Source organism: Rutilus rutilus, assembly GCF_951802725.1.
Source record: "Rutilus rutilus genome assembly, chromosome: 23".
NCBI lineage: Eukaryota > Metazoa > Chordata > Actinopteri > Cypriniformes > Leuciscidae > Rutilus > Rutilus rutilus.
This window is the reverse complement of record NC_140233.1, coordinates 2911702-2937500: the sequence shown is the minus strand read 5'-3', so window position 1 is coordinate 2937500 and position 25799 is coordinate 2911702. Positions and strand designations below refer to the sequence as shown.

General features: G+C 37.4%; 2 protein-coding genes across 2 annotated transcripts in view; both read left to right on the top strand.

Moving 5' to 3' along the window:
• dbx2 (developing brain homeobox 2) overlaps nucleotides 1-2013 on the top strand; it is a gene marked incomplete at its 5' end in the record, with an annotated part of 7554 nt that extends 5541 nt beyond the window's left edge. The window contains 2 exons of the mRNA XM_084397606.1: nucleotides 1-146; nucleotides 1671-2013. The exon at nucleotides 1-146 is cut by the window's left edge and continues 39 nt beyond it. Of these exons, the coding sequence (XP_084253732.1) occupies nucleotides 1-146; nucleotides 1671-1865 (341 nt within the window). The 3' untranslated portion in view covers nucleotides 1866-2013. The remainder of the gene's footprint in view (nucleotides 147-1670) is intronic.
• A 7615-nt stretch (nucleotides 2014-9628) lies between these two features.
• The window catches only part of nell2a (neural EGFL like 2a), a 112556-nt gene continuing 96385 nt past the window's right edge, over nucleotides 9629-25799 (top strand). The window contains exons 1-3 of the mRNA XM_084396311.1: nucleotides 9629-9859; nucleotides 10719-10847; nucleotides 25232-25382. Of these exons, the coding sequence (XP_084252437.1) occupies nucleotides 9766-9859; nucleotides 10719-10847; nucleotides 25232-25382 (374 nt within the window). The 5' untranslated portion in view covers nucleotides 9629-9765. The remainder of the gene's footprint in view (nucleotides 9860-10718; nucleotides 10848-25231; nucleotides 25383-25799) is intronic.

Below are 25799 nucleotides of genomic sequence, written 5' to 3'. Positions count from 1 at the left end.
CCGGGTCCCGGTCAGGAATCCTGAGGCGAGCCGTGTTCTCCGAGGAACAGAGACGAGAGCTGGAGAAAACCTTCCGCAAGCAGAAGTACATCAGCAAGACGGACCGACACAGACTGGCCACAGACCTCGGCCTGAAGGAGACACAGGTGAGGACACACACACACACACACACACACACACACACACACACACACACACACACAGACCTCGGCCTGAAGGAGACACAGGTGAGGACACACACTTCTCTCTGCCCTACACACACACACTCATAAACAGACACACACACACACACACACACACACACACACACACACACACACACAGACCTCGGCCTGAAGGAGACACAGGTGAGCACACAAACTTCTCTCTGTCCTACACACACACACACACACACACACACACAGACCTCGGCCTGAAGGAGACACAGGTGAGGACACACACTTCTCTCTGCCCTACACACACACACTCATAAACAGACACACACACACACACACACACACACAGACCTCGGCCTGAAGGAGACACAGGTGAGGACACACACACACACACACACACAGACCTCGGCCTGAAGGAGACACAGGTGAGGACACACACTTCTCTCTGCCCTACACACACACACTCATAAACAGACACACACACACACACACACACACACACACACACACACACACACACACACACACACACACACACACACACACACACAGACCTCGGCCTGAAGGAGACACAGGTGAGCACACAAACTTCTCTCTGTCCTACACACACACACACACACACACACTCTTAAACACACACACACACACTCATAAACAACAGACACACACACACACACACACACAAACACACACGCGCGCGCACACACATTAACACACACACATACTCACTCACATAAACAGACACACACACACACACACACACACACACACACATGCTCAACTTCTCTCTGTCCTTCACATCTTATGAAGAATAACTAAAAAATTGCACTGCAAAACATTATGTTGTTCTTCAGTGTTTCTGTCTTGTTTTCCAGCACAAATATCTAAACATTCATAAATCAAGATACATTTACTGGAGAAGCAAAAAGCATGCACAGATGCATGCTGGGAAGCATATTAATGCATACTACAAATGCATGCTACTTAGGACAGATATGTGAACTAGGACACATGTAAAGGGAATTTTAGTGAGTCTATTTCTTTGGATGGACCTAGTCAATGTTTGTTAGTTTTTGAGTGTGTACACTGCAGGTCAAACGTTTGGAATAATAATTTTTTTTTTACTGTATCATATTAGAGTGATTTCTGAAGGATCATGTGACACTGAAGACTGAAGTAATGATGCTGAACATTCAGCTTTGATCACAGGAATAAATTACACTTTACTATATATTCACATAGAAAACAGCTGATTTACATTGGAATAATATTTCACAATTTATACTGTATGTTTTAATCAAATGCAGTCTTGCAGAAGAGACTTCTTTCAAAAACGTAAAAAAATCAATAAATCATAATTATTCCAAACTTTTGACCTCTAGAGTAGAAGTAACTGTTATTCTATTAGATACTTTAAGCTAAATGCGATCTTTATATCTGCGTCAAACCTGGGGTTTTTAGCTCCCTGTTGTTCACACTCTGTAACTCAATCCAGTTTGAATCCGGTTCATGCAGGTGAAGATCTGGTTCCAGAACCGCAGAATGAAGTGGAGGAACTCCAGGGAGAAAGAGAGCGCGTGCACGCGGCCGCACGTGGAGCGACTGGTGCTCTGGAGCCAATCAGAACCAGCGGACACAACACACGTGACACACGCGACACACACTCACCCGTGCACGAGACCCGAGCGCTGCAAAGAGGATTCGTCATGACACACACACTCTTCTTCCCTTCAGAGACTCTTGGTGCAAAACATATTGCAGTTTCTGCAAAACCTGGACATTTTACAAGTGCGACTTACTATGGAAAAGCCACAAGTTTCGGCAACACTTCACAATAAATGCACTGACTTTGACAATGACCAATACATCCGATGCATTATTTATTAAACTTTGTTAGTGTTAGTTAATAAAACTACAACTGTTAGTTCGTGTCCATTAAAGTCCACATGAAATCAGGGATTCCTTGGAGGTTTTTGGCTTTTAGTATGAATATGTTAGTCTATCTATAATAACACAATTCGCATTTAGAAGATAAGCGTTCAAAACTGACAGTCTCTCACTTCCGCCAATGTGGATCAACGATTTTGATGACATCACTCTGCACTTCAGCTTCTCATCCAATCAAATGCTCTCTAGAATCTGAAGCTCCGCTCCCTACATTATAAACAGACCCTGAACAGAGCCCGTCTACGGAGAGCCTGGCCACTCCCTATTACGTCCTATTGTACCGAATTTTGGTTGCAGTTCCACCAGAGTTCCACTGGGGGCGATCGCCCATGAGTGCAGAATGAATGGGAGTCTATGGAGCTAGACGGCTAAATTTGTCTCTTTCACCCGATTGCCGTTGAGAAATCTCAGATTTGATTGTAGGTTTTGCAAGTTCAACATGGGTTATAGGTCGAAAGTTGAATGAACGTGTACTTATGTCCTTTCCATTTCTTACAGGTTGAGTTGTTGTTGCCCATAACACGCTAGCATTCTGCTAATGAACACTGATTGGTCAGTGAAGGACTGATTACGACCAGAGATACCGCTTGATGGCATCGTGGCATCCGAAGCGGGACCAGAAACAAACAAAACAAAAACTCTTCTAGCACGTGTGTTTACCTGTGTCAGCTGTGTGTGTTTACCTGTGTCAGCTGTGTGTGTTTACCTGTGTCAGCTGTGTGTGTTTACCTGTGTCAGCTGTGTTGTCGATGCCTCAAGCATGCCAAAGTGACTGAAGGATTGCCGTAAAGCAGTATCTCTGGTCGTACGATGTGTGTGACGTCATTGATGACATTTTAAAAGACTTTTTAAAGCAAATAAGTGACTCTAAAAAATCTAACACCCAGCAATGTGTAATTTCTTTGCATTTCCTTTCGAATACAACATTCAAATTACTAGACAAAAAATGATATCCTGAGAAAAGTGGATTTTGAGGGGTATAGCGCCATAGACCTCCATTCATTCTGCACTCGTCCTGTGAGCGCCCTCATGTGGAGCCAGAGTGGAACTGCAACCAGTTTACTGGGAGTAATCAGTAATGGGAGGAAATCAGTCACTTTTTCACACATTTACTATATTCTACATGGCGAACAGCACATATTTCTCTATATAGGGGATAGGGAAGTGTGTGTTGCATTAACTAATGTTATTGTAAAGTGTCACTGAAACAAGTCATGCATTTTTACAGGTGCAAAAGTGTTAAAAACGATAGCAAATGTGAATAATGCAACAGCTCTTTTTCTTAATTTAGTAATTTAGCTTTTTATAATATGCATTTCAATTAGGCTAATTATGATAACAAGATCAATTACACCTGACTCATTTTTTAATTTTGCATAAAGTGTACATTGTAAATTCTGAATTACGTTTAGTTGAGAAACTTTACTCTTTAAATAAAACGAGTTGAAACTTTTTCTTGCCTTGATATTTTGACATTCATTCCTTGATGCAAATCTCTAATTCTCATTAAATGTGGGTTTCGTGGCTTATTGCTTTAACAAAGAATAGCTTCATCTATTCATCTAAACTTTTTGCTCCCATTGTAATCAGGAAAGATGTCTTTATATATTGCACAGATATATATATATATCATTTTTCATTATTGTTTGGTCACAGTGTGAAACTCTTTTGTGTCACTAGAGGTCAGTGTTTTACAATAAATGACTTGACACACACACACACACACACACACACACACACACACACACACTCTCTCTCTCTCTCTCTCTCTCTCTCTCTCTCACACACACACACACACACATGAAATGTTTATCATCATATGCATCTCCCATTGACTTCTGTTGTACTGTAATTGAGGCAATTAGTTAGTGGTGCAATAACAATAGCATAATAGCGTAATAATCGCTGCACCATTTTCACCTGCTGGAGCAGAACACACATCTACAGACACGAAGGTCAAAGAGACACTGGACACGTTGCATGTGAGATAAGTAAACACCTAGCAACAGCCTAGCAACCATTCACAACACCCAAACAATCACATAGCAGCAGGTTAGCAACCCCACAAAACACATTTGCAACCACATAACAACACCCTAGCAACCATTCACAACACCCAAACAATCACATAGCAGCAGGTTAGCAACCCCACAAAACACATTTGCCACCACATAATAAGTCAAGTCAAGTCAAGTCAAGTATATTTGTATAGCGCTTTTCACAATACAGATTGTATCAAAGCAGCTTCACAGTATTAAATTAAAATAATACAACAAGGTTTGTTTCTAGTGGAATTTATTGATTGATAAAATCAAATTAAATATCCCCAAAATATCCCCAACTGAGCAAGCCAAAGGCAACAGTGGCAAGGAACCGAAAAACTCCATCAAGTGACCTAATTGAGAAAAAAAAAAAAACACCCTAGCAACAGCCTAGCAACCATTCACAACAACCAAACAATCACATAGCAGCAGGTTAGCAACCCCACAAAACACATTTGCCACCACATAATAACACCCTAGCAACCACGTAAACCTTCTGCCGTCAGTCTGAAGCTCTGGCTACTTAAAAAACACATTTTGACGGCTGAACACCATAGCAACTGCTTAGGAAGGCCCTTGTGCTATTTACACATTTGCATTTGACATATTAAGAAGCTGTTCTCATATTATTGTTTACAGCTTCTCTATGTCATCATGTCACGTCAGAAACATTCACTCTCCAGTCGATTACACGCCGGGTGACCAAAAATATTAAATCCTCGGGATAAATCCCACCGGAGCAGTTCAATTCAAATGTGCTCTGATATTAGATTGTGTCGAGACCTGGAGCGGATCTGTCAGATTTTATTGGTACCCTGCAAGAAAACGGCCTGTTGTTGAGCTTTTCCTCTTTTATTGTGGGATCTGGTGGGATTAGGTGGGAACGTGATCCGTGTTTCGGGACGGACTCAGCAATGGCTGCCGGGTCTCAGATAACGGGTCACCAGGGCCGGAGCCGAAACACTGCTTGACCGCAGGATTTACCGGGTCAGTCTCAGAGAGCTCTCGTCTGTGAAGCGTTAGAGTCCAGCTCTCCTCGTCTGCCGGAGGACAGGAACAACGAGCCTGATCACAATACGGGAACGAAAGCCACACTCTGAAAACGAAGACAAATTACTTGATTAAGATATGTAAGTTAAATGTATTATTTTAAATAAAATGACTTATATTATAAATATAAATAGTCAATTATTCCGTATATATATAAAAATTTATTATAATATATATATAGGCCTATAGGCTATAGCATTTTTCCTGATTACATTTGAATTTTTTATTTATATATAATAATAATTTTATTTTTTATTTATACTTTATATGCTGTATATATATATATATATATATATATATACCCACAATCTGAAAGAAAATAACAAAATGACCTTTTAAGTAAATTAAGTGAAAATGTATTATTTTAAATTAAATTAAATTAAATGATTTATAATTATAAATGATAAATCATTATTTAGAAATAAAAATGAAATTACATAATAATTAAAATATTACCCTATTTTTATTTATGATTATAAATGCAAATGATATATATATATACACACACACACACACAAAAATGTAAATATGAATTATTATGTAGGCTACATATAAATCATTAGTTTATAATATTAATAATAAATATAAATGTAAATTTTATATTTTAGGATTGTTATCATTACTTTCATCTTATTTTTGTCTGGCACAGTTTTCTTATTGATATTTGGATTCATGTGTCGGCGATATAAAACTACTGTGAACTACTTTGAAACTGAACATTTGCAGCGAGTGTAATCATAGTGATGGTAAAGATTGATTGAGTTGTGTGTTGCGTTGTGAAAGGTCAGCGGCGGCGTAATGCTCTCACAGTGTGATGAAGTTTCACAGCTCGGACTCTAATGGCTGAAAGAGACTCTGTTCTGTTCAAAACTGACCATGAGAGAAGAAATCAATTCCCAGCGTCTCCAGAACGACTCGCCGGAACGCCAGGATCTGCTCCACACCAGCACCTCAACGCTCACATTACACTCACAGTGGGATCCTGAGAACACATGCATTTTAATAAAGAGAAAACAACCCTGTTGAGTTATATATAAGCAGAACCGCACACTGGGGACTCTGCACTTACTGGGAATATAAGATTAAACCGGGGTTGTGTTTCAGAGACATTTCTAGGGCACACTTTTCTGGATTCAAAACCTGTAGGTTATCATCAGCTTCACCAGTTCAAGGTTACAGCTGGTTTAAGGGAAAACACGTCAAACAACTGGTTTAAATGTCTGAACTCGTCCGCCAGCCTCAAACAGACTCGCGTTCATCAATATATAGCAGGACAATATCCGGGGAATGTCCAACTGAGTGTGTGTTTCAACTTTCAACATAAATAAATGGGCAACTATATGATAATAAATCAATTAGCACACAGTATGTGAAGTATACAGCAAATAAATTAATAAAATCAACTATATAATAATAAATCTATATCATGAATCGTGTTAGGTATACAGCAAATAAATGAATGAATAAATAAATATTAAACTATACATTACAGTTTTTGCCAATTGCTAACACACTAAAATGACATGCACAGACTCACAGTCTACAGAAGTCTGAACACATTTTCTGCTTTACACACATTTTGCAATTCAAAATGGCACTTTTTATGCACGTAATGGCACACACTTCATTCATATTATGAGTTATCTCTAACCAGCCACACACTGTTGGGCATAATGAAGAGCACTCTCATCTTTATATGCTTTGCCATAATACTAAAGTAAAGTTCTTCAGATTGTTCACATGCACAGAAATATTTGCAGATACACACACATGCTGTTCAAACATTTATTGTTTTATTTTTCACCAAAGAAGTCAGTGCAACATATGCACAGCAGACATATTCACACTGGACTGAACACAAATATGCTCACAAAAAACAGTAATCTGAAAAAATTGAAGTGTTAACCGTTAAGCATTGAGGTGTTTGGTCAGGTGACGCATGTGTCGGCCAATCAGATCATGGAGTGTCATTTTGAGTGGCAGTGTTTTGAAATGGCAATCATGTGACTTTATGGCAGATTGTTGTGTGTTACGCAGAGAACCGTGTTCAGTGTGTTTAAAAAGTGCCATTTTGAATTGCAAAATGTGTGTAAAGCAGAAAATGTGTTTAGACTTTTGGAGACTTGAGAAGAGGTTTTGCTCTCCGTGTGTGAGTTTAAATAATTGTGTTGTGCATGTCATTTTAGTGTGTTAGCAACTGGAAAAACTGTAACAATGAACCATTGAGGTGTTTGGTCAGGTGACGCATGTGTCGGCCAATCAGATCATGGAGTGTAATTTTGAATGGCAGTGTTTTGAAATGGCAGTCATGTGACAGATGATGTCAGACTGTTGTGTGTTCTGCAGAGAACCGTGTTCAGTGTGTGTTTGGTCATTACAGTGGAGTACTGCAAACGCTGTTTACTGTACTAGTGCTGTAAACATACAGTATGTGCAACACAGCTGCCAGTATTTTACTGTAAATGTACAGTGAAAAGTTTTACAGTGGGTTGCCGTGCTTCATTTTGCAGGTAATATGAGATATTTTGCAGTTTGGGAGTGTGGTTTTGTGAATTGTGTTCAGCATTTAGATAAAACCAGCCTAGTTTGCAAAATTGTGTATCTATATGCAAAATCTATATCGTTAAAACAACATAATGTTATGTAAAGACCAAATCAATCAATCAATCCTGAGTGTGATAACCTCCCCTATGTATTAAAATGTTTGAGTCGATGTTTAATTGATTATAATGTCTATAAATACAGTTATAGTTCATATAAAGATTAGTAGATATAGAGATATAATAAAAGCCTCAGCATATGAGAGATGTTTCATGAGAAATCTGCGAATACATCAGTGTGTGTGTGTGTGTTATAGACGTGTTCATCAGCTAACACACATCATCATCTTTCAGATCATCAGATTATATTGCTACTGCTTATTTAGAGCCAGATATGTACATGTAACAATGTTACTTCACTTTATGTTCAAGAACAATTACAGCTTTTTTAAAACTGCTTACACACATTTACAAAACTTTACACACACATACAAGAATTGCACACACTAAATGAAGCACTGCATTCAAAATATCACAAACATCTCAAAAGCAAATATTTGTCTTACGCTGCCAACACCTTTGCCGTTATATTATATATTTAGCTTTATATATCATACACACACAGTTATTCCACACCTAAAGCTCTTCTTTCACAGACATTTCTGGACAAGATTGAAAGTAATCGGCGGAGAGATGTTGAAAAATTCACGGTAAACACGAAAGCAAGATTGAACCCAAACGATTTATTTTTTTACTGTAAGCATTTGTGTTTGTGAATACAGTATTACACAGTCCGAAAGACCTATAACTCGACCTTTGACCTATTATAGGCCTGTTCTAAAGCCATGATTGGCTGGTGTTCAGTAAAGCGGTGAGTGTTTGCACATGTGAGGAGTGTGTGTGTGTGTGTGTGTGTGGAGTGTGTGTGTGTGTGTGTGTGTGTGTGGAGTGTGTGTGAGGAGTGTGTGTGTGTGTGTGTGTGTGTGTGTGAGGAGTGTGTGTGTGAGTGTGTGTGTGTGTGTGTGTGTGTGTGTGTGTGAGGAGTGTGTGTGTGAGTGTGTGTGAGGAGTGTGTGTGAGTGTGTGTGAGGAGTGTGTGAGTGTGTGTGTGTGTGAGGAGTGTGTTTGAGTATGTGTGTGTATGAGGAGTGTGTGTGCGAGTGTGTGTCTGAGTGTGTGTGTGCACGTTTGATTTATATTACATTGTGGGAACCAAATGGCGAGTCCCCACTGTGTGTGTGTGTGTGTGTGTGTGTGTGTGTGTGTGCGTGTGTGTGTGTGTGTGTGTGTGTGTGTGAGGAGTGTGTGTGTGAGTGTGTGTGTGTGTGTGTGAGGCTCTGATGAATTACTGTGGTGTTTTGATAGGTTGTGTTTGACAAAGGAAATCAAGAGACTTCCTGTTAGATTTGTGTGTGTTACATGAGAAGTGTGTGTTGTGATTTGCAAAAAAAAGTGTTTTATGAAATGGAAAACTGAGTCGAAGGCCGAGAATTAGTGTATGGTGTTACAGATCTGGTGTGTGTTTCTGGTGTTTGAGTGTCAGGTTTCAGAAATTGTGAGACAAGTAAGAATTCTGTGTGTAAGCAGTTGAAAAAAAAAGTTGAAATGTTTTATAAGTAGGCCAGGTGCATATTTATTTCTTTAGTCAAATATTAAGACATTTTTATACAAAGTTAGGTTTTACAATATTTGTGATTTGTGGCCTTACTAGCAAGAACTGAAAGGTTTTTCTCTTTTTTCATGCATAATTATCAAAGTGGGAATGTTCAGTGCGCGCGCTTCCATGTAGAGCCACCAGGGGGGTTACGCGCTCTGCCTCTCTCTCTCTCTCTCTCTCTCTCTCTCTCTCTCTCTCTCTCTCTCCTTCCCTCGCTCGCTCGCGTCGCTCTGCAGTCAGTCTGACGCGCGCGTTGCGCTAGACCCATCAGAACCACCTGTGCGGCTCGCGGAACACTCGCGCGCGAAGCCCGTGACGCTCCTCTCATCCCGCGGGAATGTCTGAATGAAGAGGATAAATCCTGCGTTTACGTGAATGCATTTTCGTGGAGTATCGCAACATGGACTAATTGCATTATTCACCATGGGATTATTGCAGTTGTTTGTTGGATTATTTTACGCGGCAGCAGGTAGGCATCAGTTATTACATCTGATCCGTTATGATGAGCACAGTTATTATCAATATCTGGTCATGCATTCATCTCCAAGGAGCGATCAAAGCCTGCAATCTGAGATACAGAGCTGCTCACATCACCACTGTGCTGGTTATGGTTATTATAATTATATGCACGTTTTATATGCAAAACTGTCAAAAATGATATTCCGAAGTCGTTTTTTAGAAGAAAATACGGTAACACTTTACAACAAGGTTCATTAGTTAACATTAATGTATTTACTAACATGAACTAACAATGAGCAATACATTTGTTACTGTATTTATTAATCTTTGTTAATGTTAGTTAATAAAAATCCAGTTGTTCATTGTTTGTTCATGTTAGTTCACAGTGCAGTAACTAATGTTAGTAAGTATTAGTAAATGTTGAAATTAACATTATCAGAGATTAATAAATGCTGTATAAGTGCTCTATTAGTTCATGCTTGTAGTTAACTAATGTTAACTAATTGTAAAGTTTTACAGAAATATATATCAGTCTTTTTAATTTCAACATTTCATGTTTTACTCAATGCGTCACTTGCTGTTTCTTTATTAATTGCGAAATTTACTAGTAATTTCTGAGTGAAAATTGTTCCTAAGCTATTTATTCATTTGTTTATGTTTCAGTGTAGGCTCCACATCTGGAAATATCAAGGAATTTTGATTTCCAGACCCTGAAAAATCAATGAAAGTCATGAAAAAAGTCATTGCTCTTCAACCCATAATACAGTGATTTAAAAAAGTCCTTGTTGCAGTGAATGCAAACGCCTGGAAAAGTGCTGTAAATGCACCGGTGTGAAGGTCTAATGCTGTGTGTTGTGATTGTGTTGAAGTGTCTGCGTTCGGAGTGGATCCGGCGGTTCGGATCAGCCTGTTTCAGGAGTTCAGTCCCGGAGAAGGCTTCTCCGGCGTGACACAGGTGCAGGGTTTCCATGATGACACCAGAGCATTCCTGTTCCAAGGTAAGACTGGAGGATTGCAAACAAACAGGAATCTGTCTTATTGACAACAATATCAGGTTTTCCCAAATTTGGGATTTCCGCCGCAATTTTCCCAAAAATCCCACATTTTCCCCAAACATGTTCCTTCTGGAATCTGTGCTTCTGGCTATATCCCAGCTAACCGGGAATGTTATCAGAACGCGTTGGCAAGGTTATGAATAAACGTTCTTCCAGAAACGTTAATAGAACGTTTATTCAAAGTTCTATCTTCTGTTCTCACAACATTTGCACAAAAACATCATTTATACAACATCGCTTTTCTGAAACATTTTAGTCGAATGTTTTTTAACTCTTACTACTTTTGTCAGATGGTTTAGAGATATAATATACGGATGAAATAGAGAAAACATTCCCGTAATGTTTTCTCTAATGTTCACGTAATCAAGAAAAAAAAAAAAGGTTTTAAAACAGACATCACAAAAACGTTTAGCTTATGCTAACAGCTTATGTTAGCTTAGAATGTTCTTACAACGTATTTTTGTTACTTTAGCTGGGAATTCTCCATACATTTAGTGTCGGGAATGATAAAGTCGTGTTCGGTTGGCGCTGATATCGCACTGTTCTGCATGCATATCAATTGCAAATGCAAAAATGCATACATTTCCACTATAATATTAGATATATTAGTAACACTTTACAATAAGGTTAATTAGTTAACATTAGTTAACATGAACTAAGAATGAACAATACTTCTACAGCATTTATTAATCTTAGTTTAATACTAATTTCAACATTTACTAATACGTTATTAAAATCAAAGGTTGTGTTTGTGAACATTAGTTAGTGCACTGTGAACTAACATGAACAGCTGTGTTTTTATCAACTAACATTAACAAAGATTAATAAATACTGTAACCAAATGTATTGCTTATTGTTAGTTAACTAATGAAGATTATTGTAAAGTGTTACTGATATATTATTGGTAAGACATTACAATAACAGATGCAATGCTATACTTCTGTTATAGTGTAAAACGAGTATTTTAGATTGTTAGCTCCCGCTGAATGAAACTCACAGTGAAGAGTTAGCGATATATTTCAGCGTCGCTGTGAACACCTGCGTGACCGCGTCCCCCGCGGCTGTGTGTCCCGGTGGGGGAGCGGACCCTCACGGGCCCCTGAGAGCCTCTCCGGGAAACAAAGGGCCGAGGCTCTTTATGGGAACAGACGCTGGAGAATAATGGGGCGCATAATGAGATTATCTTCAGACGATACACAGATCTGTGTGTGCAGTTCGTCTCCGCCGCTGTTGACAAATAATGGCCTGTTTTGGGATCCGCCATATGATGCAACAAGTCGTAAGGTTGGACTGCTGCAAGTTTTGTGCTGGCACTGCAGATGTGTGTGTGTGTGTGTGTGTGTCTGCTGTTGAGCAACATTCAGCTCTTTTACATGGTTACACATGTGCTATTGTGCAATAAGAGTTTCTATCTGTGCATAATGAGCTTGCAGCTTGACAACATGTTTAAATATATAAAAACTTTTTATGCATAAATTATGAAGTGTGAAATCGGACCGAATGCGACTCCTTTTGGTGCCTCAGAAATGACACATTAAAACTTTCTTTAAAGTCCAGAGAAAATTGGCACTATTTAATGTCTGAATGATTCATTAGTGCATATTATTATTATTATCATTGTTATGCACTCAGATATGAGTCACATTAGTAAAATGCATTACAAAAAGAGTGTGTAATGTTGCTGTTCTTCTCTATATCAGAGTCAGTGTTTCTGAACTCATTGTAGTCTTGAGTTTCTTCCGGGAACGAACACGTCACAAGATTCCTCATTATAATAATTCATACGCAGAATAAAGGGGCGGGGCCTGGTTGAGTTAGTCAGTAGTGTGTTGGACTGGCGGTTATGGGAAGGGGCGGGACATTTCCCAAACACACTCGAAGCGCTTGACCAATCACAACACACTGATCCAGCCGACCAATCAGAGCACAGTGTGCTTTTCAGAAGGAGGGGCTTCATAGAGACAGGAAGTAAACAGAGCGTTACTGACAGACTGGGAAGAGAGGAGCTGCAACAATGGAGAAAATGAGGAGAATAATCAACATTCAAGCAGGAAAACCTGTTCTAGAGACTAACAACAACATCAAGAGTGTAAAAAGGCATAAAATGGCCACATTTTACATTCAGTTCAATCAAATTCAGATTTCTTCATGTGTCTCCGCTCACCTGAGCTCATTAGACCTGCGATCATTGTGCCTGTGGGGCAGATGTGAACACAAGACAGATGAAGTGATTTAATCAGACGACTCTCTCATTATTTCTCTGCAGACATATTCTCTCTTTGTCTCATTGTCATTTACTCTTCCTTGCTCTTCTCTAATGCATGCATTTATAAAAAAACTCTCTAGTTGCTATATTTCATCTCAGGTATTTGTGTGCACACCTACGCAGCGAATGCAAAACACACACACACACACACACACACACACAGTTCACAGTGGCATCATTACAGGCATTAAACGCTGTGTTTCTTGTCGGAGTGCTGGTGAGATCTGCTCTAAGTGACAGTGGGAAGGCTTGGGAACAGCAGGATAAACCGGAGAGCCTCGGGCTGAACTTTTCCCTTATAATTGGGCCAGCAGGGCACTGATGCAGGCGGAGGGAGTCTGAGCCGGGATTCGGACCACAAACGGTTCTATAGATGGGTCTGGCCGGGGTGTTTCTGGTTCTGTAGGTTTGGATGCTCATGGCTAAACCTTATTAATAGGATTTTGAGAGACTTGAATTGGCCAATCGTAGGATTGGAAACTGCGAATGGAATCGTGGAATCCAGTCATTAAAATGGAATTTACCGTATAACTCGGAATATCACGGAATTTGGCAGGTTTGAATGAAATAATCACAAGTAGGCTGTGCAATTAAAGGTACAGGTTTACCTTTTTTTTGGATAAAATATAGCAAAGTGTTGAGAGAACAATGAGAGAGTGCAAACAAAAAAATTAATTTATATTTACATGCACACCTTTTGTTTCAATCGGACCGAATTCATTTCGATTGATGAATCTGAACGTAGTGTTTACATGAACGCTGAACAATTAATGGGGTTGATGTGTGTGTGCGTTTATGTCACGAGCTTCAAATCGGATCGTTTTTTTGATATGCACTGAACTAATATACAGAGTTTCCCACAGTTTACGCTTAATAACCATTCTCAATCCGTGTATCATTCGTTCAGTCGTTTTTTTATTTAATATTGAAAGTAGAAAAATGAGAAATCAGTTCCTTTTTCGTTTTTTCATTATTTCCCCCAAAAAACAATATTTCAGCTTGATTTTTTTTGTTTTTCGTTCTGAAGCAGAAAAATGAATAAACAGCTGGAATATTCGATTTCTACACGTGGGCGGGAGTGAAACGCCCCTTTCCTCTGATTTGTCAGCCGAAGATCAAACTGTCCCGTCATCAGTTCTTCCTCAGTTCTGCACGGCAGAATAAAAGTCCTCCGCTGCTGCAGTTTTTCTGGAAAAAACGAAAAAGGAACTTGTTTTTCTCATTTTTCTACTTTCAATATTAAATAAAAAAACGAGTGAACGAATGATACACGGATTATTCTCATACATTGATTCTTTATTTGTTTTAAAAAGCAGACTTAATATCCGTCTCTGCCTCTCTGGTCATAGTTTGGAGACTATGAACCGTTGTGCCGCTGCTTATATTGATCACGCAGTAAAAATGGCCAAAACCAGTCGTCTGTGGATGAGAGTCTGAAACCAGGACTGGTGGGCCGTTGTCCTGCTCCACTTCACACACGCAGAGAAAGGAGGATTATAGGATGACACTTGTTTATATGACACATCCTTGCGCAGTCCTTTCAGTTTCGGTTTTCAGTCCGATCAAGTGTTTACATGTTCTCTTCCCAGTTTGCCCAGCGCTTCTGTCAGAGAGAGAGAGAGAGAGAGAGAGAGCTGAAGGTGCCCTTGACCAGCTCTGGGATTTCACTCCTGCCTCAGTGTGTGTGTGTGTGTGTGTGACAGCGATGACATCCAGAAGCATGTTCAGCCCTCATGAGTTATGCATGCAAAAACCACTCAGAGAGTTCCGTTAGAATGAAAGGGCCGAGCGCTTCAGTCTGAACTCCTGACCTGGGCACTGATAACCAGAGACGGCTGATCCGAGACAGATCCTGGAATAATTCAATAAAAAGATGAAGATTACTCACTCTCATGTTGATCCAACATCCGCATCATGCAAATCTGGATTACTGACCGTCATGCAGACGCTGAGATGTGTGCGCTCTGTCTCCTTAAATAACAAAAACACTGAATAACAGCATATCAAAATAAAATCTAATTCAAAATATTAACAAAAACTGAATATCAATGAATCAGGATATTCAACAAGAAAAACTACATGGCTAGGTCAGGGTTATTAATGTTAACTAAACCTAAAACCATAAAGAAATACTTTAAATAAAAAAACTTTATCTGTAATAAAATAAAATGTAAAAATGTTCTTTGGTTTAAGATGAAGTACTAAAATAGTAAGTAAACTAAAACTAAAAACTAATCAAAAAATATACAAACATATTAAAATTAATACAGAATATATATATATATATATATATAAACAATTATAATATATAAAAATATATAAAATAAAACAAAAATAAAATCTAATAAATATGAATGAAAACTGTATATGAATGAAACTAAAGTAATACTGGGCGTGAGGGAGAAAATAAATGAAGATATTTAAAAAATGTTTTTTAAATGCCAGTCATGTAGTAAGACAGTGATATTAAAAGACCAAATTCAATATACAGCTTATTTATGATGCATATATCAAAGACTTTAGATATAGAAAGACGGTTCACTCATATTACTATGAATGGAAGAAAGTGCAACTCGCAGGATGGCAGAATAAGCCCCGCCTTCTGAATAAAACAGCCAATCACTGCTTGGTAAAGACATTGCATCACTGGAGCTGGTGTTTGACGCTCCGGAAAACTGTTAACGTTCAGCTGTTTTTAGTGATTTATGTGCGTCACAGGTGCCCCAAAACATGCATTTGTTTTTCTTCTCTTGAGATGTAAAATTGACCGGCTGGTAATGCAGATCCAGCAGGTCTCAGTCACATGATTAAAAACTATGGATTGCTTCACTGTAAAAACCCTTTTGGAAGCTTTGTTTACAAGAGTGCTGAGTTTCCTCCAGATGTTACAGGAATCTGCTCTAACTTCCTCTAAGCGCAGCTGGATGGTGTTTGACCTGAAGGAGAAGACAGCGTTCACTAATGCCTGCGAGCGTCCCATGCATTGCATTATGAATCGCGTTCTGACACCCTTCAGAAACGCAACGGCGCATGAAATCGAGCATGAAGCGTCTGCATTCACGTACATGCATAGTGTACAGGCCCGAAACATCTTACAATTCTCTCCAGTTTGATTCTTTCATCTATTTTTAGGCGGATGCTTTCCTCTGTTTATGACTCTCCGCCAGGTGTGTGTTTCGCCTCTGAGAAAAGCAGTAACATTTCCATTCGGAGTGAATCTGGGACCTGTTTACCCCCCAGTAAAAACCTGCATCTTCCTTCATCTGAGCCCAATTCTTTGTTCTAAAGCATCGGATCTGTCCCGAGGACGAGATTATAACACAAACGCCTCCCCAGAGAAACGCTTCCCATGCAACACCATGAGAAAAGAGCTGTTTTGGCTTTCTCAGGATTCTCCTAAAGGTTTTTTTTTCCTTCCCATTTTTGTTTTGAACTCTATCCATGCCATTGACAGAATTCTCCAGCAATCCATGTTTCCACTGTTATATGGTACGGATCTTCTGGAAGAGAATACAGAATCTCTGGATCAAGACATAAAAAAGAAGAAGCAGAAACAAGCGATAGAAGCATTACGTGTCAAATATAACGCGATCATCAAACATTAAGCAGCTTATAAATCAAAATGAATGAAATGTTGAACAAAAAAAGAGAAAACGATTTGTGGTGTTGATGGACTCGAACTACTCTGATCATCTGATCCGGACAAAACCTTTGACAAAAACGTCATTTTCTCAGCTTTTTGTTCAAAATGTTTTTTTTTTTTTATGAAACTTATCCCGATTATCCGCAATCCTGTGCATTTGGAATCATAAATATCCACATTATGGAAAAATAGCTGTGAAAATTTCATTTAAATCACAGCCATTTGCTATCACTAGCCTGATTGGACAACATGTGGACACGCCCCTGAGTGCAGGATGATGTCATCAATATTTTCCTTGCGAAATTTTAAATGTGCAAATCTCATTTTAGTAAGCCACAAATCTTCGATATCATAGGATATTACAAGTAGTTTAAACTAAAACTACAATAGGTATTAAATAAAGCTGAAATCGGATAAAATATAAAATATGACAATTTTGGCCGATAACCGATAAATCTTTATATTTGAAAGCCGATAACCGATATATTGGCCGATAAATCTAAATCAAATTTTTATATAATTGTTGAGACCCTGATTACAAAAACAAAAGTCTCATCATTAAAAGCCACTTCCCAAACACACAATTATACAACATATAGTAAAATATATATAATTTTATATAAGTCATATGACGCTTTTATAAGTGTTTTTGGAGCTCTTCACGTTTCCCCTTCTGCTCGTTACTGAAATGATAAAATCAGGAGAGTCAGTGAATAATTGGTGAATTATTCTGTGATCATCAGCTGTCTCTGTTTTTCCCGGACACATCCCTGCTGTAAGCGGCTCTCCAGATGTTGGTCTGCTCCTGTATCCGGAACGCTCAGGTGTTCCTCCTCCTGCAGGGAAGCCATTGATCGAGGATGACCTACTGAGGGAACCATCGACCAGCGTCTGGTGTGTCCGAGAGGACGGAGCTGTTTCTATGGAGACGTTGGTTGGGAGATGGACTGAGGAGATCCCGAGGATCAAAGTCCTTCCCCCGCGGAGCCCCTGGAGAGCTTCACTGGCATGAGAGAAACCGGCCTTTCATCAGCCTTGAGAGGCTTTCTGGAGTCGGAAACACGGCCCTGCTGGGAATGAAAGGGCAAACGCGGGACTAAAACACGCCACTTTTCAGTCATTCGGGTTCAAATAATCGTCCTGCAGTTGTTCATGTTTTGATGGCCTGTTTTAAGATGGACTTCAGAGCTTCATGCAGAAAATGCATCTCTAAAATATACTTTTTTCTGGCTACACAGTTTACAAGGAATGTTCTCCAAACGTTCTGTCAACCCAGATGGCAGCATAGTGTCGCCCCAGATCCGGGCCACATCTGGGTCATGTGATTCAGTGCGTTCCAGATGTGGGCCGGGTCTGGGCCGACACTATGCTGTGGTCTGGCATGGTTTTCTTCCAGTTACGGTTACATCTTCCGGTAACGTTAATAGAACGTTCGTTCAAAGTTATCTGGTCTTTTATAATGTTATCGAAACATTAGCACAAACAAATGATTTATACATCGTTCACGGAACGTTCGATCATTTTTAAATGTAACAGCTTGTTTTGGAATGTTCAGAGAACATTTAAAAAGTAACATTCCAATAATGTTTGAAGAATGGAATGTCCTTTAACGTTTGAGTTCTCAAGAAAAAACTTTTTTTTAAACATTTAAAAAACTGGAAGTTTTTAATGTTCTGAGAACACTCAGAAATCACAAATTTATAACTTAATGGGAACGTTAGCAAAATGTTCTTAGAATATATTTTTGATAGCTGGGTAAATGAAAATATTTTAATATATATATATATATATATATATATATATATATAAATATATATACGCACTTATATGGATAAATGCATACATTTAAATAAAGTTAAACTAAATAAACATGTAACTTAGTATATGACTAATACTAAAATAACACTGCTTTAAATATTCAGTGCTTTAATCGTTTTTACATCATTAATGTGATAAAACAGGTTCATAGAAATCATACAATCAGCGAGATCATACAAATGCAATTTGTTTTGAAAAAATGTACAGATAAAACAATTTTAGGTTTCTGTATGCATTGTAAAAAGCACATTTTATCTTATTTTCTCTTTTTATTTGGATCTTGGTGGACACGGATGGAAAGATCAGATAATTCACACAAACTGAATGAAAAATCTGACGATAACAGTTTCACATTATGGATAGTTCAGCTTCTTCCGTTGGCCAGCATGACTTGACTTCTAAAATCATAACAAGCTGTTCAAGGAATATTGATCTGAAAATGAAAAAGCGTCTTCTTTTGTGTTCCACTGTCGAAAGTCATTCAGATTTGGAAGGACATGGGAGTGAGTCAGTGATGAACTGTTGTTTAAAGAAAACACTGATTATTCTGTTTATCTTCAGCATGTTTTCTGATGCTTTCACTCCAAATGGACACTCAGAGTTTCCTGTAAATGTTCTTCATGTCCTTCATTCTGACTCACAAATGATCTCTGATGAGATGAACGAAAGAAAGATTTCTGATCTCAGATGTTCTCAGTGAGTTTCAGAAGACATCTCAACTGTGTCTCAAACTGAGTTTCGAAGTCTAAAGTCTAAAGTCAGACATCTTTATATTTTTTACTGCAAAAATGTTCTTCTCCAGCGTTTCTGTCTTGTTTTCCAGCACAAATATCTAAACGTTCTCAAATCAAGATGCATTTATGAATGAAGATATTAAGTCTTGTTTACAACAACAAAAAAAGAAGAAATTAAGCGAGTTTTTGCTTGAAAATATCTGCCAATTTGGTCCAAAAAATAATATTGTTTTCCCTTTAAAATTTACTTTATTTTTCAGACTCCACTTTGTTCTTGTTTTAAGCAAAAACTCATTTAATTTTCAAACATTTTTCAGAAAACAAGTAATATCTTAACTGAAACCATACAATTATCTAATTAAACATAACTGTGATCTCATACTTGATTATTTACATTTTCCTTTATATGTATATAAATATACATACATACATACATACATACATACATATATATATATATATATATATATATATATATATATATATATATATATATATATATATATATATATATATAAATGAAAATTTATTTAAACATTCATATGCCAACATATGTTATAAATTGTACTTCAAGGAGCAATTTCCAATCTTAAAATGTATTTTAGGTAAATGCAATTTTATATTTTTTGGACAATATATATAGGCTATATAATGTTCTCCAAAGATAAATTAGGAATTTGAATAACTAAAACTTATTGAAGATATATGAATGTAAATATATATACTGTATATATAAAAAAATAAATTAGGAATTTGAATAACTAAAACTTATTGAAGATATATGAATGTAAATATATATACTGTATATATAAAAAAATAAATTAGGAATTTGAATAACTAAAACTTATTGAAAATATATTCATGTAAATATATATATACTGTATATTAAAAAAATTAATTAGGAATTTGAATAACTAAAACTTATTGAAAATATATTCATGTAAATACTAAATATATATATACTGTATATATAAGGTGGTGGCCAAAACTATTAGAACACTTGGCATATTTAAGAGGTTTTAGTTATTTTCCAAGAGGATAATGACCCTAAACATTCCTCTAGCTATTGCTGGAACTTCCTGTGACGGACGAACTCTGCTGGATCACTGAAAATGATGGACCGGCCCGTCAAAGGCGGACCTCAGCCCCATCGAGCACATTCAGGGCGAGTTGGAAAATAAACTGGACAGATCTACTGTAAAATATCATCTGATATCTGATATGTGTTGTGCTCAGAGCAACAATCTGCATGTTTCATAAAAATTATGAAATAAAATCATGTTTTGGTGGCAAAAAAATATCAATATCTTTAGATCTGTCAGGTGTTCTGATAATTGTGGCCACCACTGTATATATGGCTTTAAAACACTGAGTTCACTGCAGATATTGACTGAAAGCTCCTCAGGATGGACAGACAGGGAAGAGTGCAGTTCTGAAGTGAAAACGAGACGGTCACTAATTAAACGGCAGACTGGATCTGGATCTGGATCTGGTTATTGGCTGGTGTGGATGTTAATTGGTCGTCTTCAGTCGCTGGAGCTCATCGATCTGAGGATGTCTTCATTACAGGCTGCTGTAACTGTGTCACTGCCTCTGTGTGTGTGTGTGTGTGTGTGTCCCACGAGCCTCTGATGTGTGAGAGAGAGATGATCATTTATTGATGCCTCCATTAAGAAGTGGCAGACGCACGTGTTTGAGAGGAAGAGGAGGGAGAGGAGAGGAAGAGCTGTGCTGGAATTCAGTTATTGTGTTGTTGTCTGTCTGTACGGCGGGAGATTATTAATAAGTTGTCAACATCCACATGATCGACTTTGATTTGTTGTAAACATTCACATCAGGCCTGATATATTAATATTAAAGCACTCTATCCTATGACATGACAGCGCTTCATGAGATCTCTCTCTCTGTCTCAGCAGTTACCAATAGGATGGGAAGCTTTTTAACATTAATGCAACTAAATAATGTTTTATCCCTGTTTTTCCCATTCTTGTGCATGATGGGAAATGTAGTTCATGCAAAATTCATGAAATATTGAAATCAGAACAGAAGAATGTTTCATTAATGTATCTTAAAATATATAAAAAAAATAATAAAAAAAAGAATGTTTCATTAATGTAATGTATTCATATTAGTGCTGTCAAATCGATTTATGTATTTTTATATTATTTATTCATATTTTATTATCGATTAATATATGTTTATATATTATAATTTTTTTATATATAATATACGGGCCATTCTACAGAATTGGTGCAAAGTCAGAGTTGGAAACATCTTGAATTTTTTTTGTTTTTTCCCACAAATTTTGCATGTATGCAAATTGTATAATATCCAAGGTACGCTTTTCTAGTAATTGTGCAGTTAATTCTCATATTGTATTTTCAGAAAATGCTGGAATATTTTCCTTCTCCCCAAATTTGTCACTACCGAAACACAATATTAAATAATTTATTAAGAAGGCTTATAATGACCTATTAAGATTTTGTTTACATCTACCTTATAAATATATATTTTTTCTATTTTTAAAAAATATTTTTACTGGTTAAATCAATAAAGATTATCATTTTAATAATATTTTAAGTGTGATTTATGAGATTTGTTGTATTTTGAACCCAATCTTTCTTTGTAGAAGGCATAAAGTTTATCGTACTGATTTCAAAGTTAAGGATTCATTAGTTTGAATATGCATTGAACCAAACACTATCATAACATCTTAGTTGATAATTCAATATACTTTATTTTTGACAAAACATCCCATGTTACGGTAGTGACTGCACATTTTTGGTAGTGACAGTAATGTTTTGGTAGTGACCACAATAATTAGTTTGCCATGGCTGAATCAGACTGTCCACATTTTATGTTAATATAAATAAATAACTATGATGCACATATGCAGTCAGTACATATAGCAGACACACATCTGACAGTAAATATCTTATAAGAACACCTAGAGCTATTCTATACTTTGGGTCTTGAGGTGCAAGTGAGAAGAGGTATGCTCCTAGATTTTTCTTCCCAAAAAAACAACAACTTACAATGTAGACTCAGAACCACTTTGTTTTATTTGCACATTTTCAACATTTTGTTTATGAGTCATTCAGATAAATCTCCAGAACCACTGAACTGTGTGTGTGTGTGTGTGTGTGTGTGTGTGTGTGTGTGTGTGTGTGTGTACATAAAACATTAATTTCAGAATAATTTTCCTCATTCAGATAAATCTCCAGAACCACTGAACTGTGTGTGTGTGTGTGTGTGTGTGTGTGTGTGTGTGTGTGTGTGTGTGTGTGTACTGGTGTCTGATCACCCTCACTGGAAGTACTAGGTGGTGTGGAAGCCCTGCAAAATGTCTCCACCTCTTTTTGTCTTTTCACCATCATCCTGTGTCTTTTCCTCCATGCTTTTCTGACATCTCTTTGCTCCCTGTCAGGTAATTCACTGATACTCTTCAACTTTCCTTCTTCCCTTCGTTTCTTATTTCTTTCTCTTTCTTTCCTTAAGTATTCCTCGTACTTCACTGGGTCTTCCCTCAACCTTTGTTTGTATTCTCTCTGTCTCTCTGTTGTAGTTTTTCTATTTTTTTTAGGCATGTTGGTGTTTTATGTCATTCTCCCTGTCAAGTTAATCATATAAATTAACATTACTGACAACAACCTTACACCTAAGCTAGTATCATGGACTGCAACCTTAAGTAATTGTAACCATCACATTACAGAATTTTAACAGAATATTGCATACTAAAACACTACTAAAACATACTACAGTAGTAATTATTTGCATAACTGTACTAAAATGTAGTTTATTCCTCCAAATAAAGGATTATGTGTTCCCTTTTGTCACTACCAAAACAATGTCACAACCGAAACTTCAAGAAAATGTTTCGGTTGTGACTGTTTTGGTAGTGACAATTTTAGATACTTTTGAGCCTAGCTCGAAGATGCTAATCAGCACATGGTTAGCAATCACTGGTCAGAACAGTTGAACACATATAACAACTAAATTTTATGGAATAACATCCAAAAAAAAATTCTCAATAGCAGAAAAAATGAGTTTGGTAGTGACATTCCTTAAAGTTACAACACAGATTTTTAGACTTTAGAACACATTTACTTCAAAATGATGGGATCAATCTACTCACCATATAGCACATGAGAGAGAGGGACACAGGAATATTTCCTGATCAAAAATGTAGGAGTGTGGTTAAAATCAGTCTCAGCCAATGGACTACAACATTCACTGTTTTGGTAGTGACATGAAAATGCGGGACATGTTTTTTTTTGATAAAGTTTCATGATTTAAAAATAAAATATAAAATAAATATTTTTTTTAACTTCATTTTTAAAAAAAAAAAAAATATATATTTTTTAAAACAAGAATGGAAAAATTTGCAAAAAATTTTTCAATATCATTTTCACAAGTTGAAATTTAGGGGTTAGGGTTTGGGACAGCCACCTCCTAATTGAAAGTAGCCCATAAATTATGATTTTATATATATAAAGCTTACTGATATCTTAAATATTATTGTGGGTTTCAATAGATAATTGAAGGATCTTAGTAAACATCTAAGATTTTAATAATTAAATGCTTTTCAAATGTGTTTTTTGGATGAGGGACAGCAGTTTGCACCAATTCTGTAGAATGGCCCATACAGTATATGTGTGTGTGTGTCTGTGTACGTGTCTGTGTAAATATACATATACACACATAGTCAACTTTATATACAGTATACACACACATATATATATAAATATAATAAATACAGACAAACTTTTATGTTAGATGTGATTAATCGTGATTAATCGATTTGACCACTTATATATATATATATAACATAAAATTATATATATATAAATATAAAAAAATATTCAAATATAAGAATATTCAAATATTATTATTCACTATATCATTTATTAAAATTATAAATTTATTTTATATTTAAGTTAATGTATTAAATATAATTAAATCGTTATTCTAAATACTTATTTGTATAAATTCAGAGAAATGATCATATTTGTGCATGTCTAAGATGTTTTTTTCCAGTTGTTGTTTTCTCAGAATCCCTGCTTGAGCTGCTGTGCTGGTTTGAGCTGGTTTGAGCTGGTTTGTGCTGGTTTGAGCTGGTTTGAGCTGGTTTGTGCTGGTTTAAGCTGGTTTAAGCTGGTTATAACCCCTCTTAAACCAGACCTGCACACCATCGACGTGTCTCACTGCTCATGTTCCCTCAGGCTACTTTCACACATGTTGATTGATAGTGATTTGTTTGCTCATCACTGATGGTGAATATGCTGCGGTTTCTCTTACCGTGAACGCTGTCTTGTGATCGTCTGCATGTCCATGTCAAGCATTAAAGGTGCACTGTGTAATATTGAGGAGGATCTGTTGACAGAAATGCAATATCATATACATAACTATGTTTTCAGTGGTGTATAAAGACCTTACATAATGAACCGTTATGTGTTTATTAGCTTAGAATGAGGCATTTCTCTCCACACACACCGCGGGTCTCCTTACATCCACATGTTTCTACAGTGGCCCTGAGCGGACAAACGGGTTTCGTCACTGTGTTGTTCTTCGTGTAAAGAAGCTTCAGCTAAAGTCAGCGAATAAAACACTGACACAATGATGAACAAGTGACAATAATATTCGCAATAACATCTTTTTACTGAATAATTAAGTAAACCTAATTTCTTAATGTATCTTTGTGAAGAAACCTCATTGTTTAACTGGCTACTCTCTGCTGTCTCAGACGACGACATCACTTCCTTTCGGCCACCTTAACTTCTGTCGGGTGCAATTCGCAACCTCACCACTAGATGCAGCTAAAACTTACACACTGCACCTTTAACGTATTCCCTCTGTGTCTCCGCAGGCCCGTCCCGGAGCGTGAGAGTCCCGGACGCCGCCGCTGGCCACATGCTGCAGAAACTCAGAGGAAAGAGTGAGTTCACCATCGCTCTGACGCTCAGACAGGAGAAGCTCAACTCTGGAGTCATTCTGTCCATCCATCACGGAGAGAAGAGGTACACGCACAACATCACAACATCACTGCTTCATCTGCACATTTCTATTGTGCTCATGCAAAACTTACTGCCATTTTGCTAAGTTGTTGTGGGTGGTTGCCAGGCCGTTTCTATGTAATTGTTGGCATGTTGCTAGGATGTTCTAAGTGGTTTCTAGGGTGTGCTGGATGGTTGCTAGGGCATTGCTAGGGCGTGTTTTATGGTTGCTAAAGCATTGCTAAGGGGTTACTAGTAGGACATTTCTAGGTGGTTGCTATCATGTTTTGGATGGTTTCTAGGGCATTGTGTGAGAGTGTTTTATAGATGGTTGATAGACCATTGATAGATGGTTGCTAGGGTGTTCTAAATGGTTGACAGGGTGGTGCTGGATGGTTGCTGGGGCATTGCTAGGTTGTTGCTAGGGTGTTCTGGATGGTT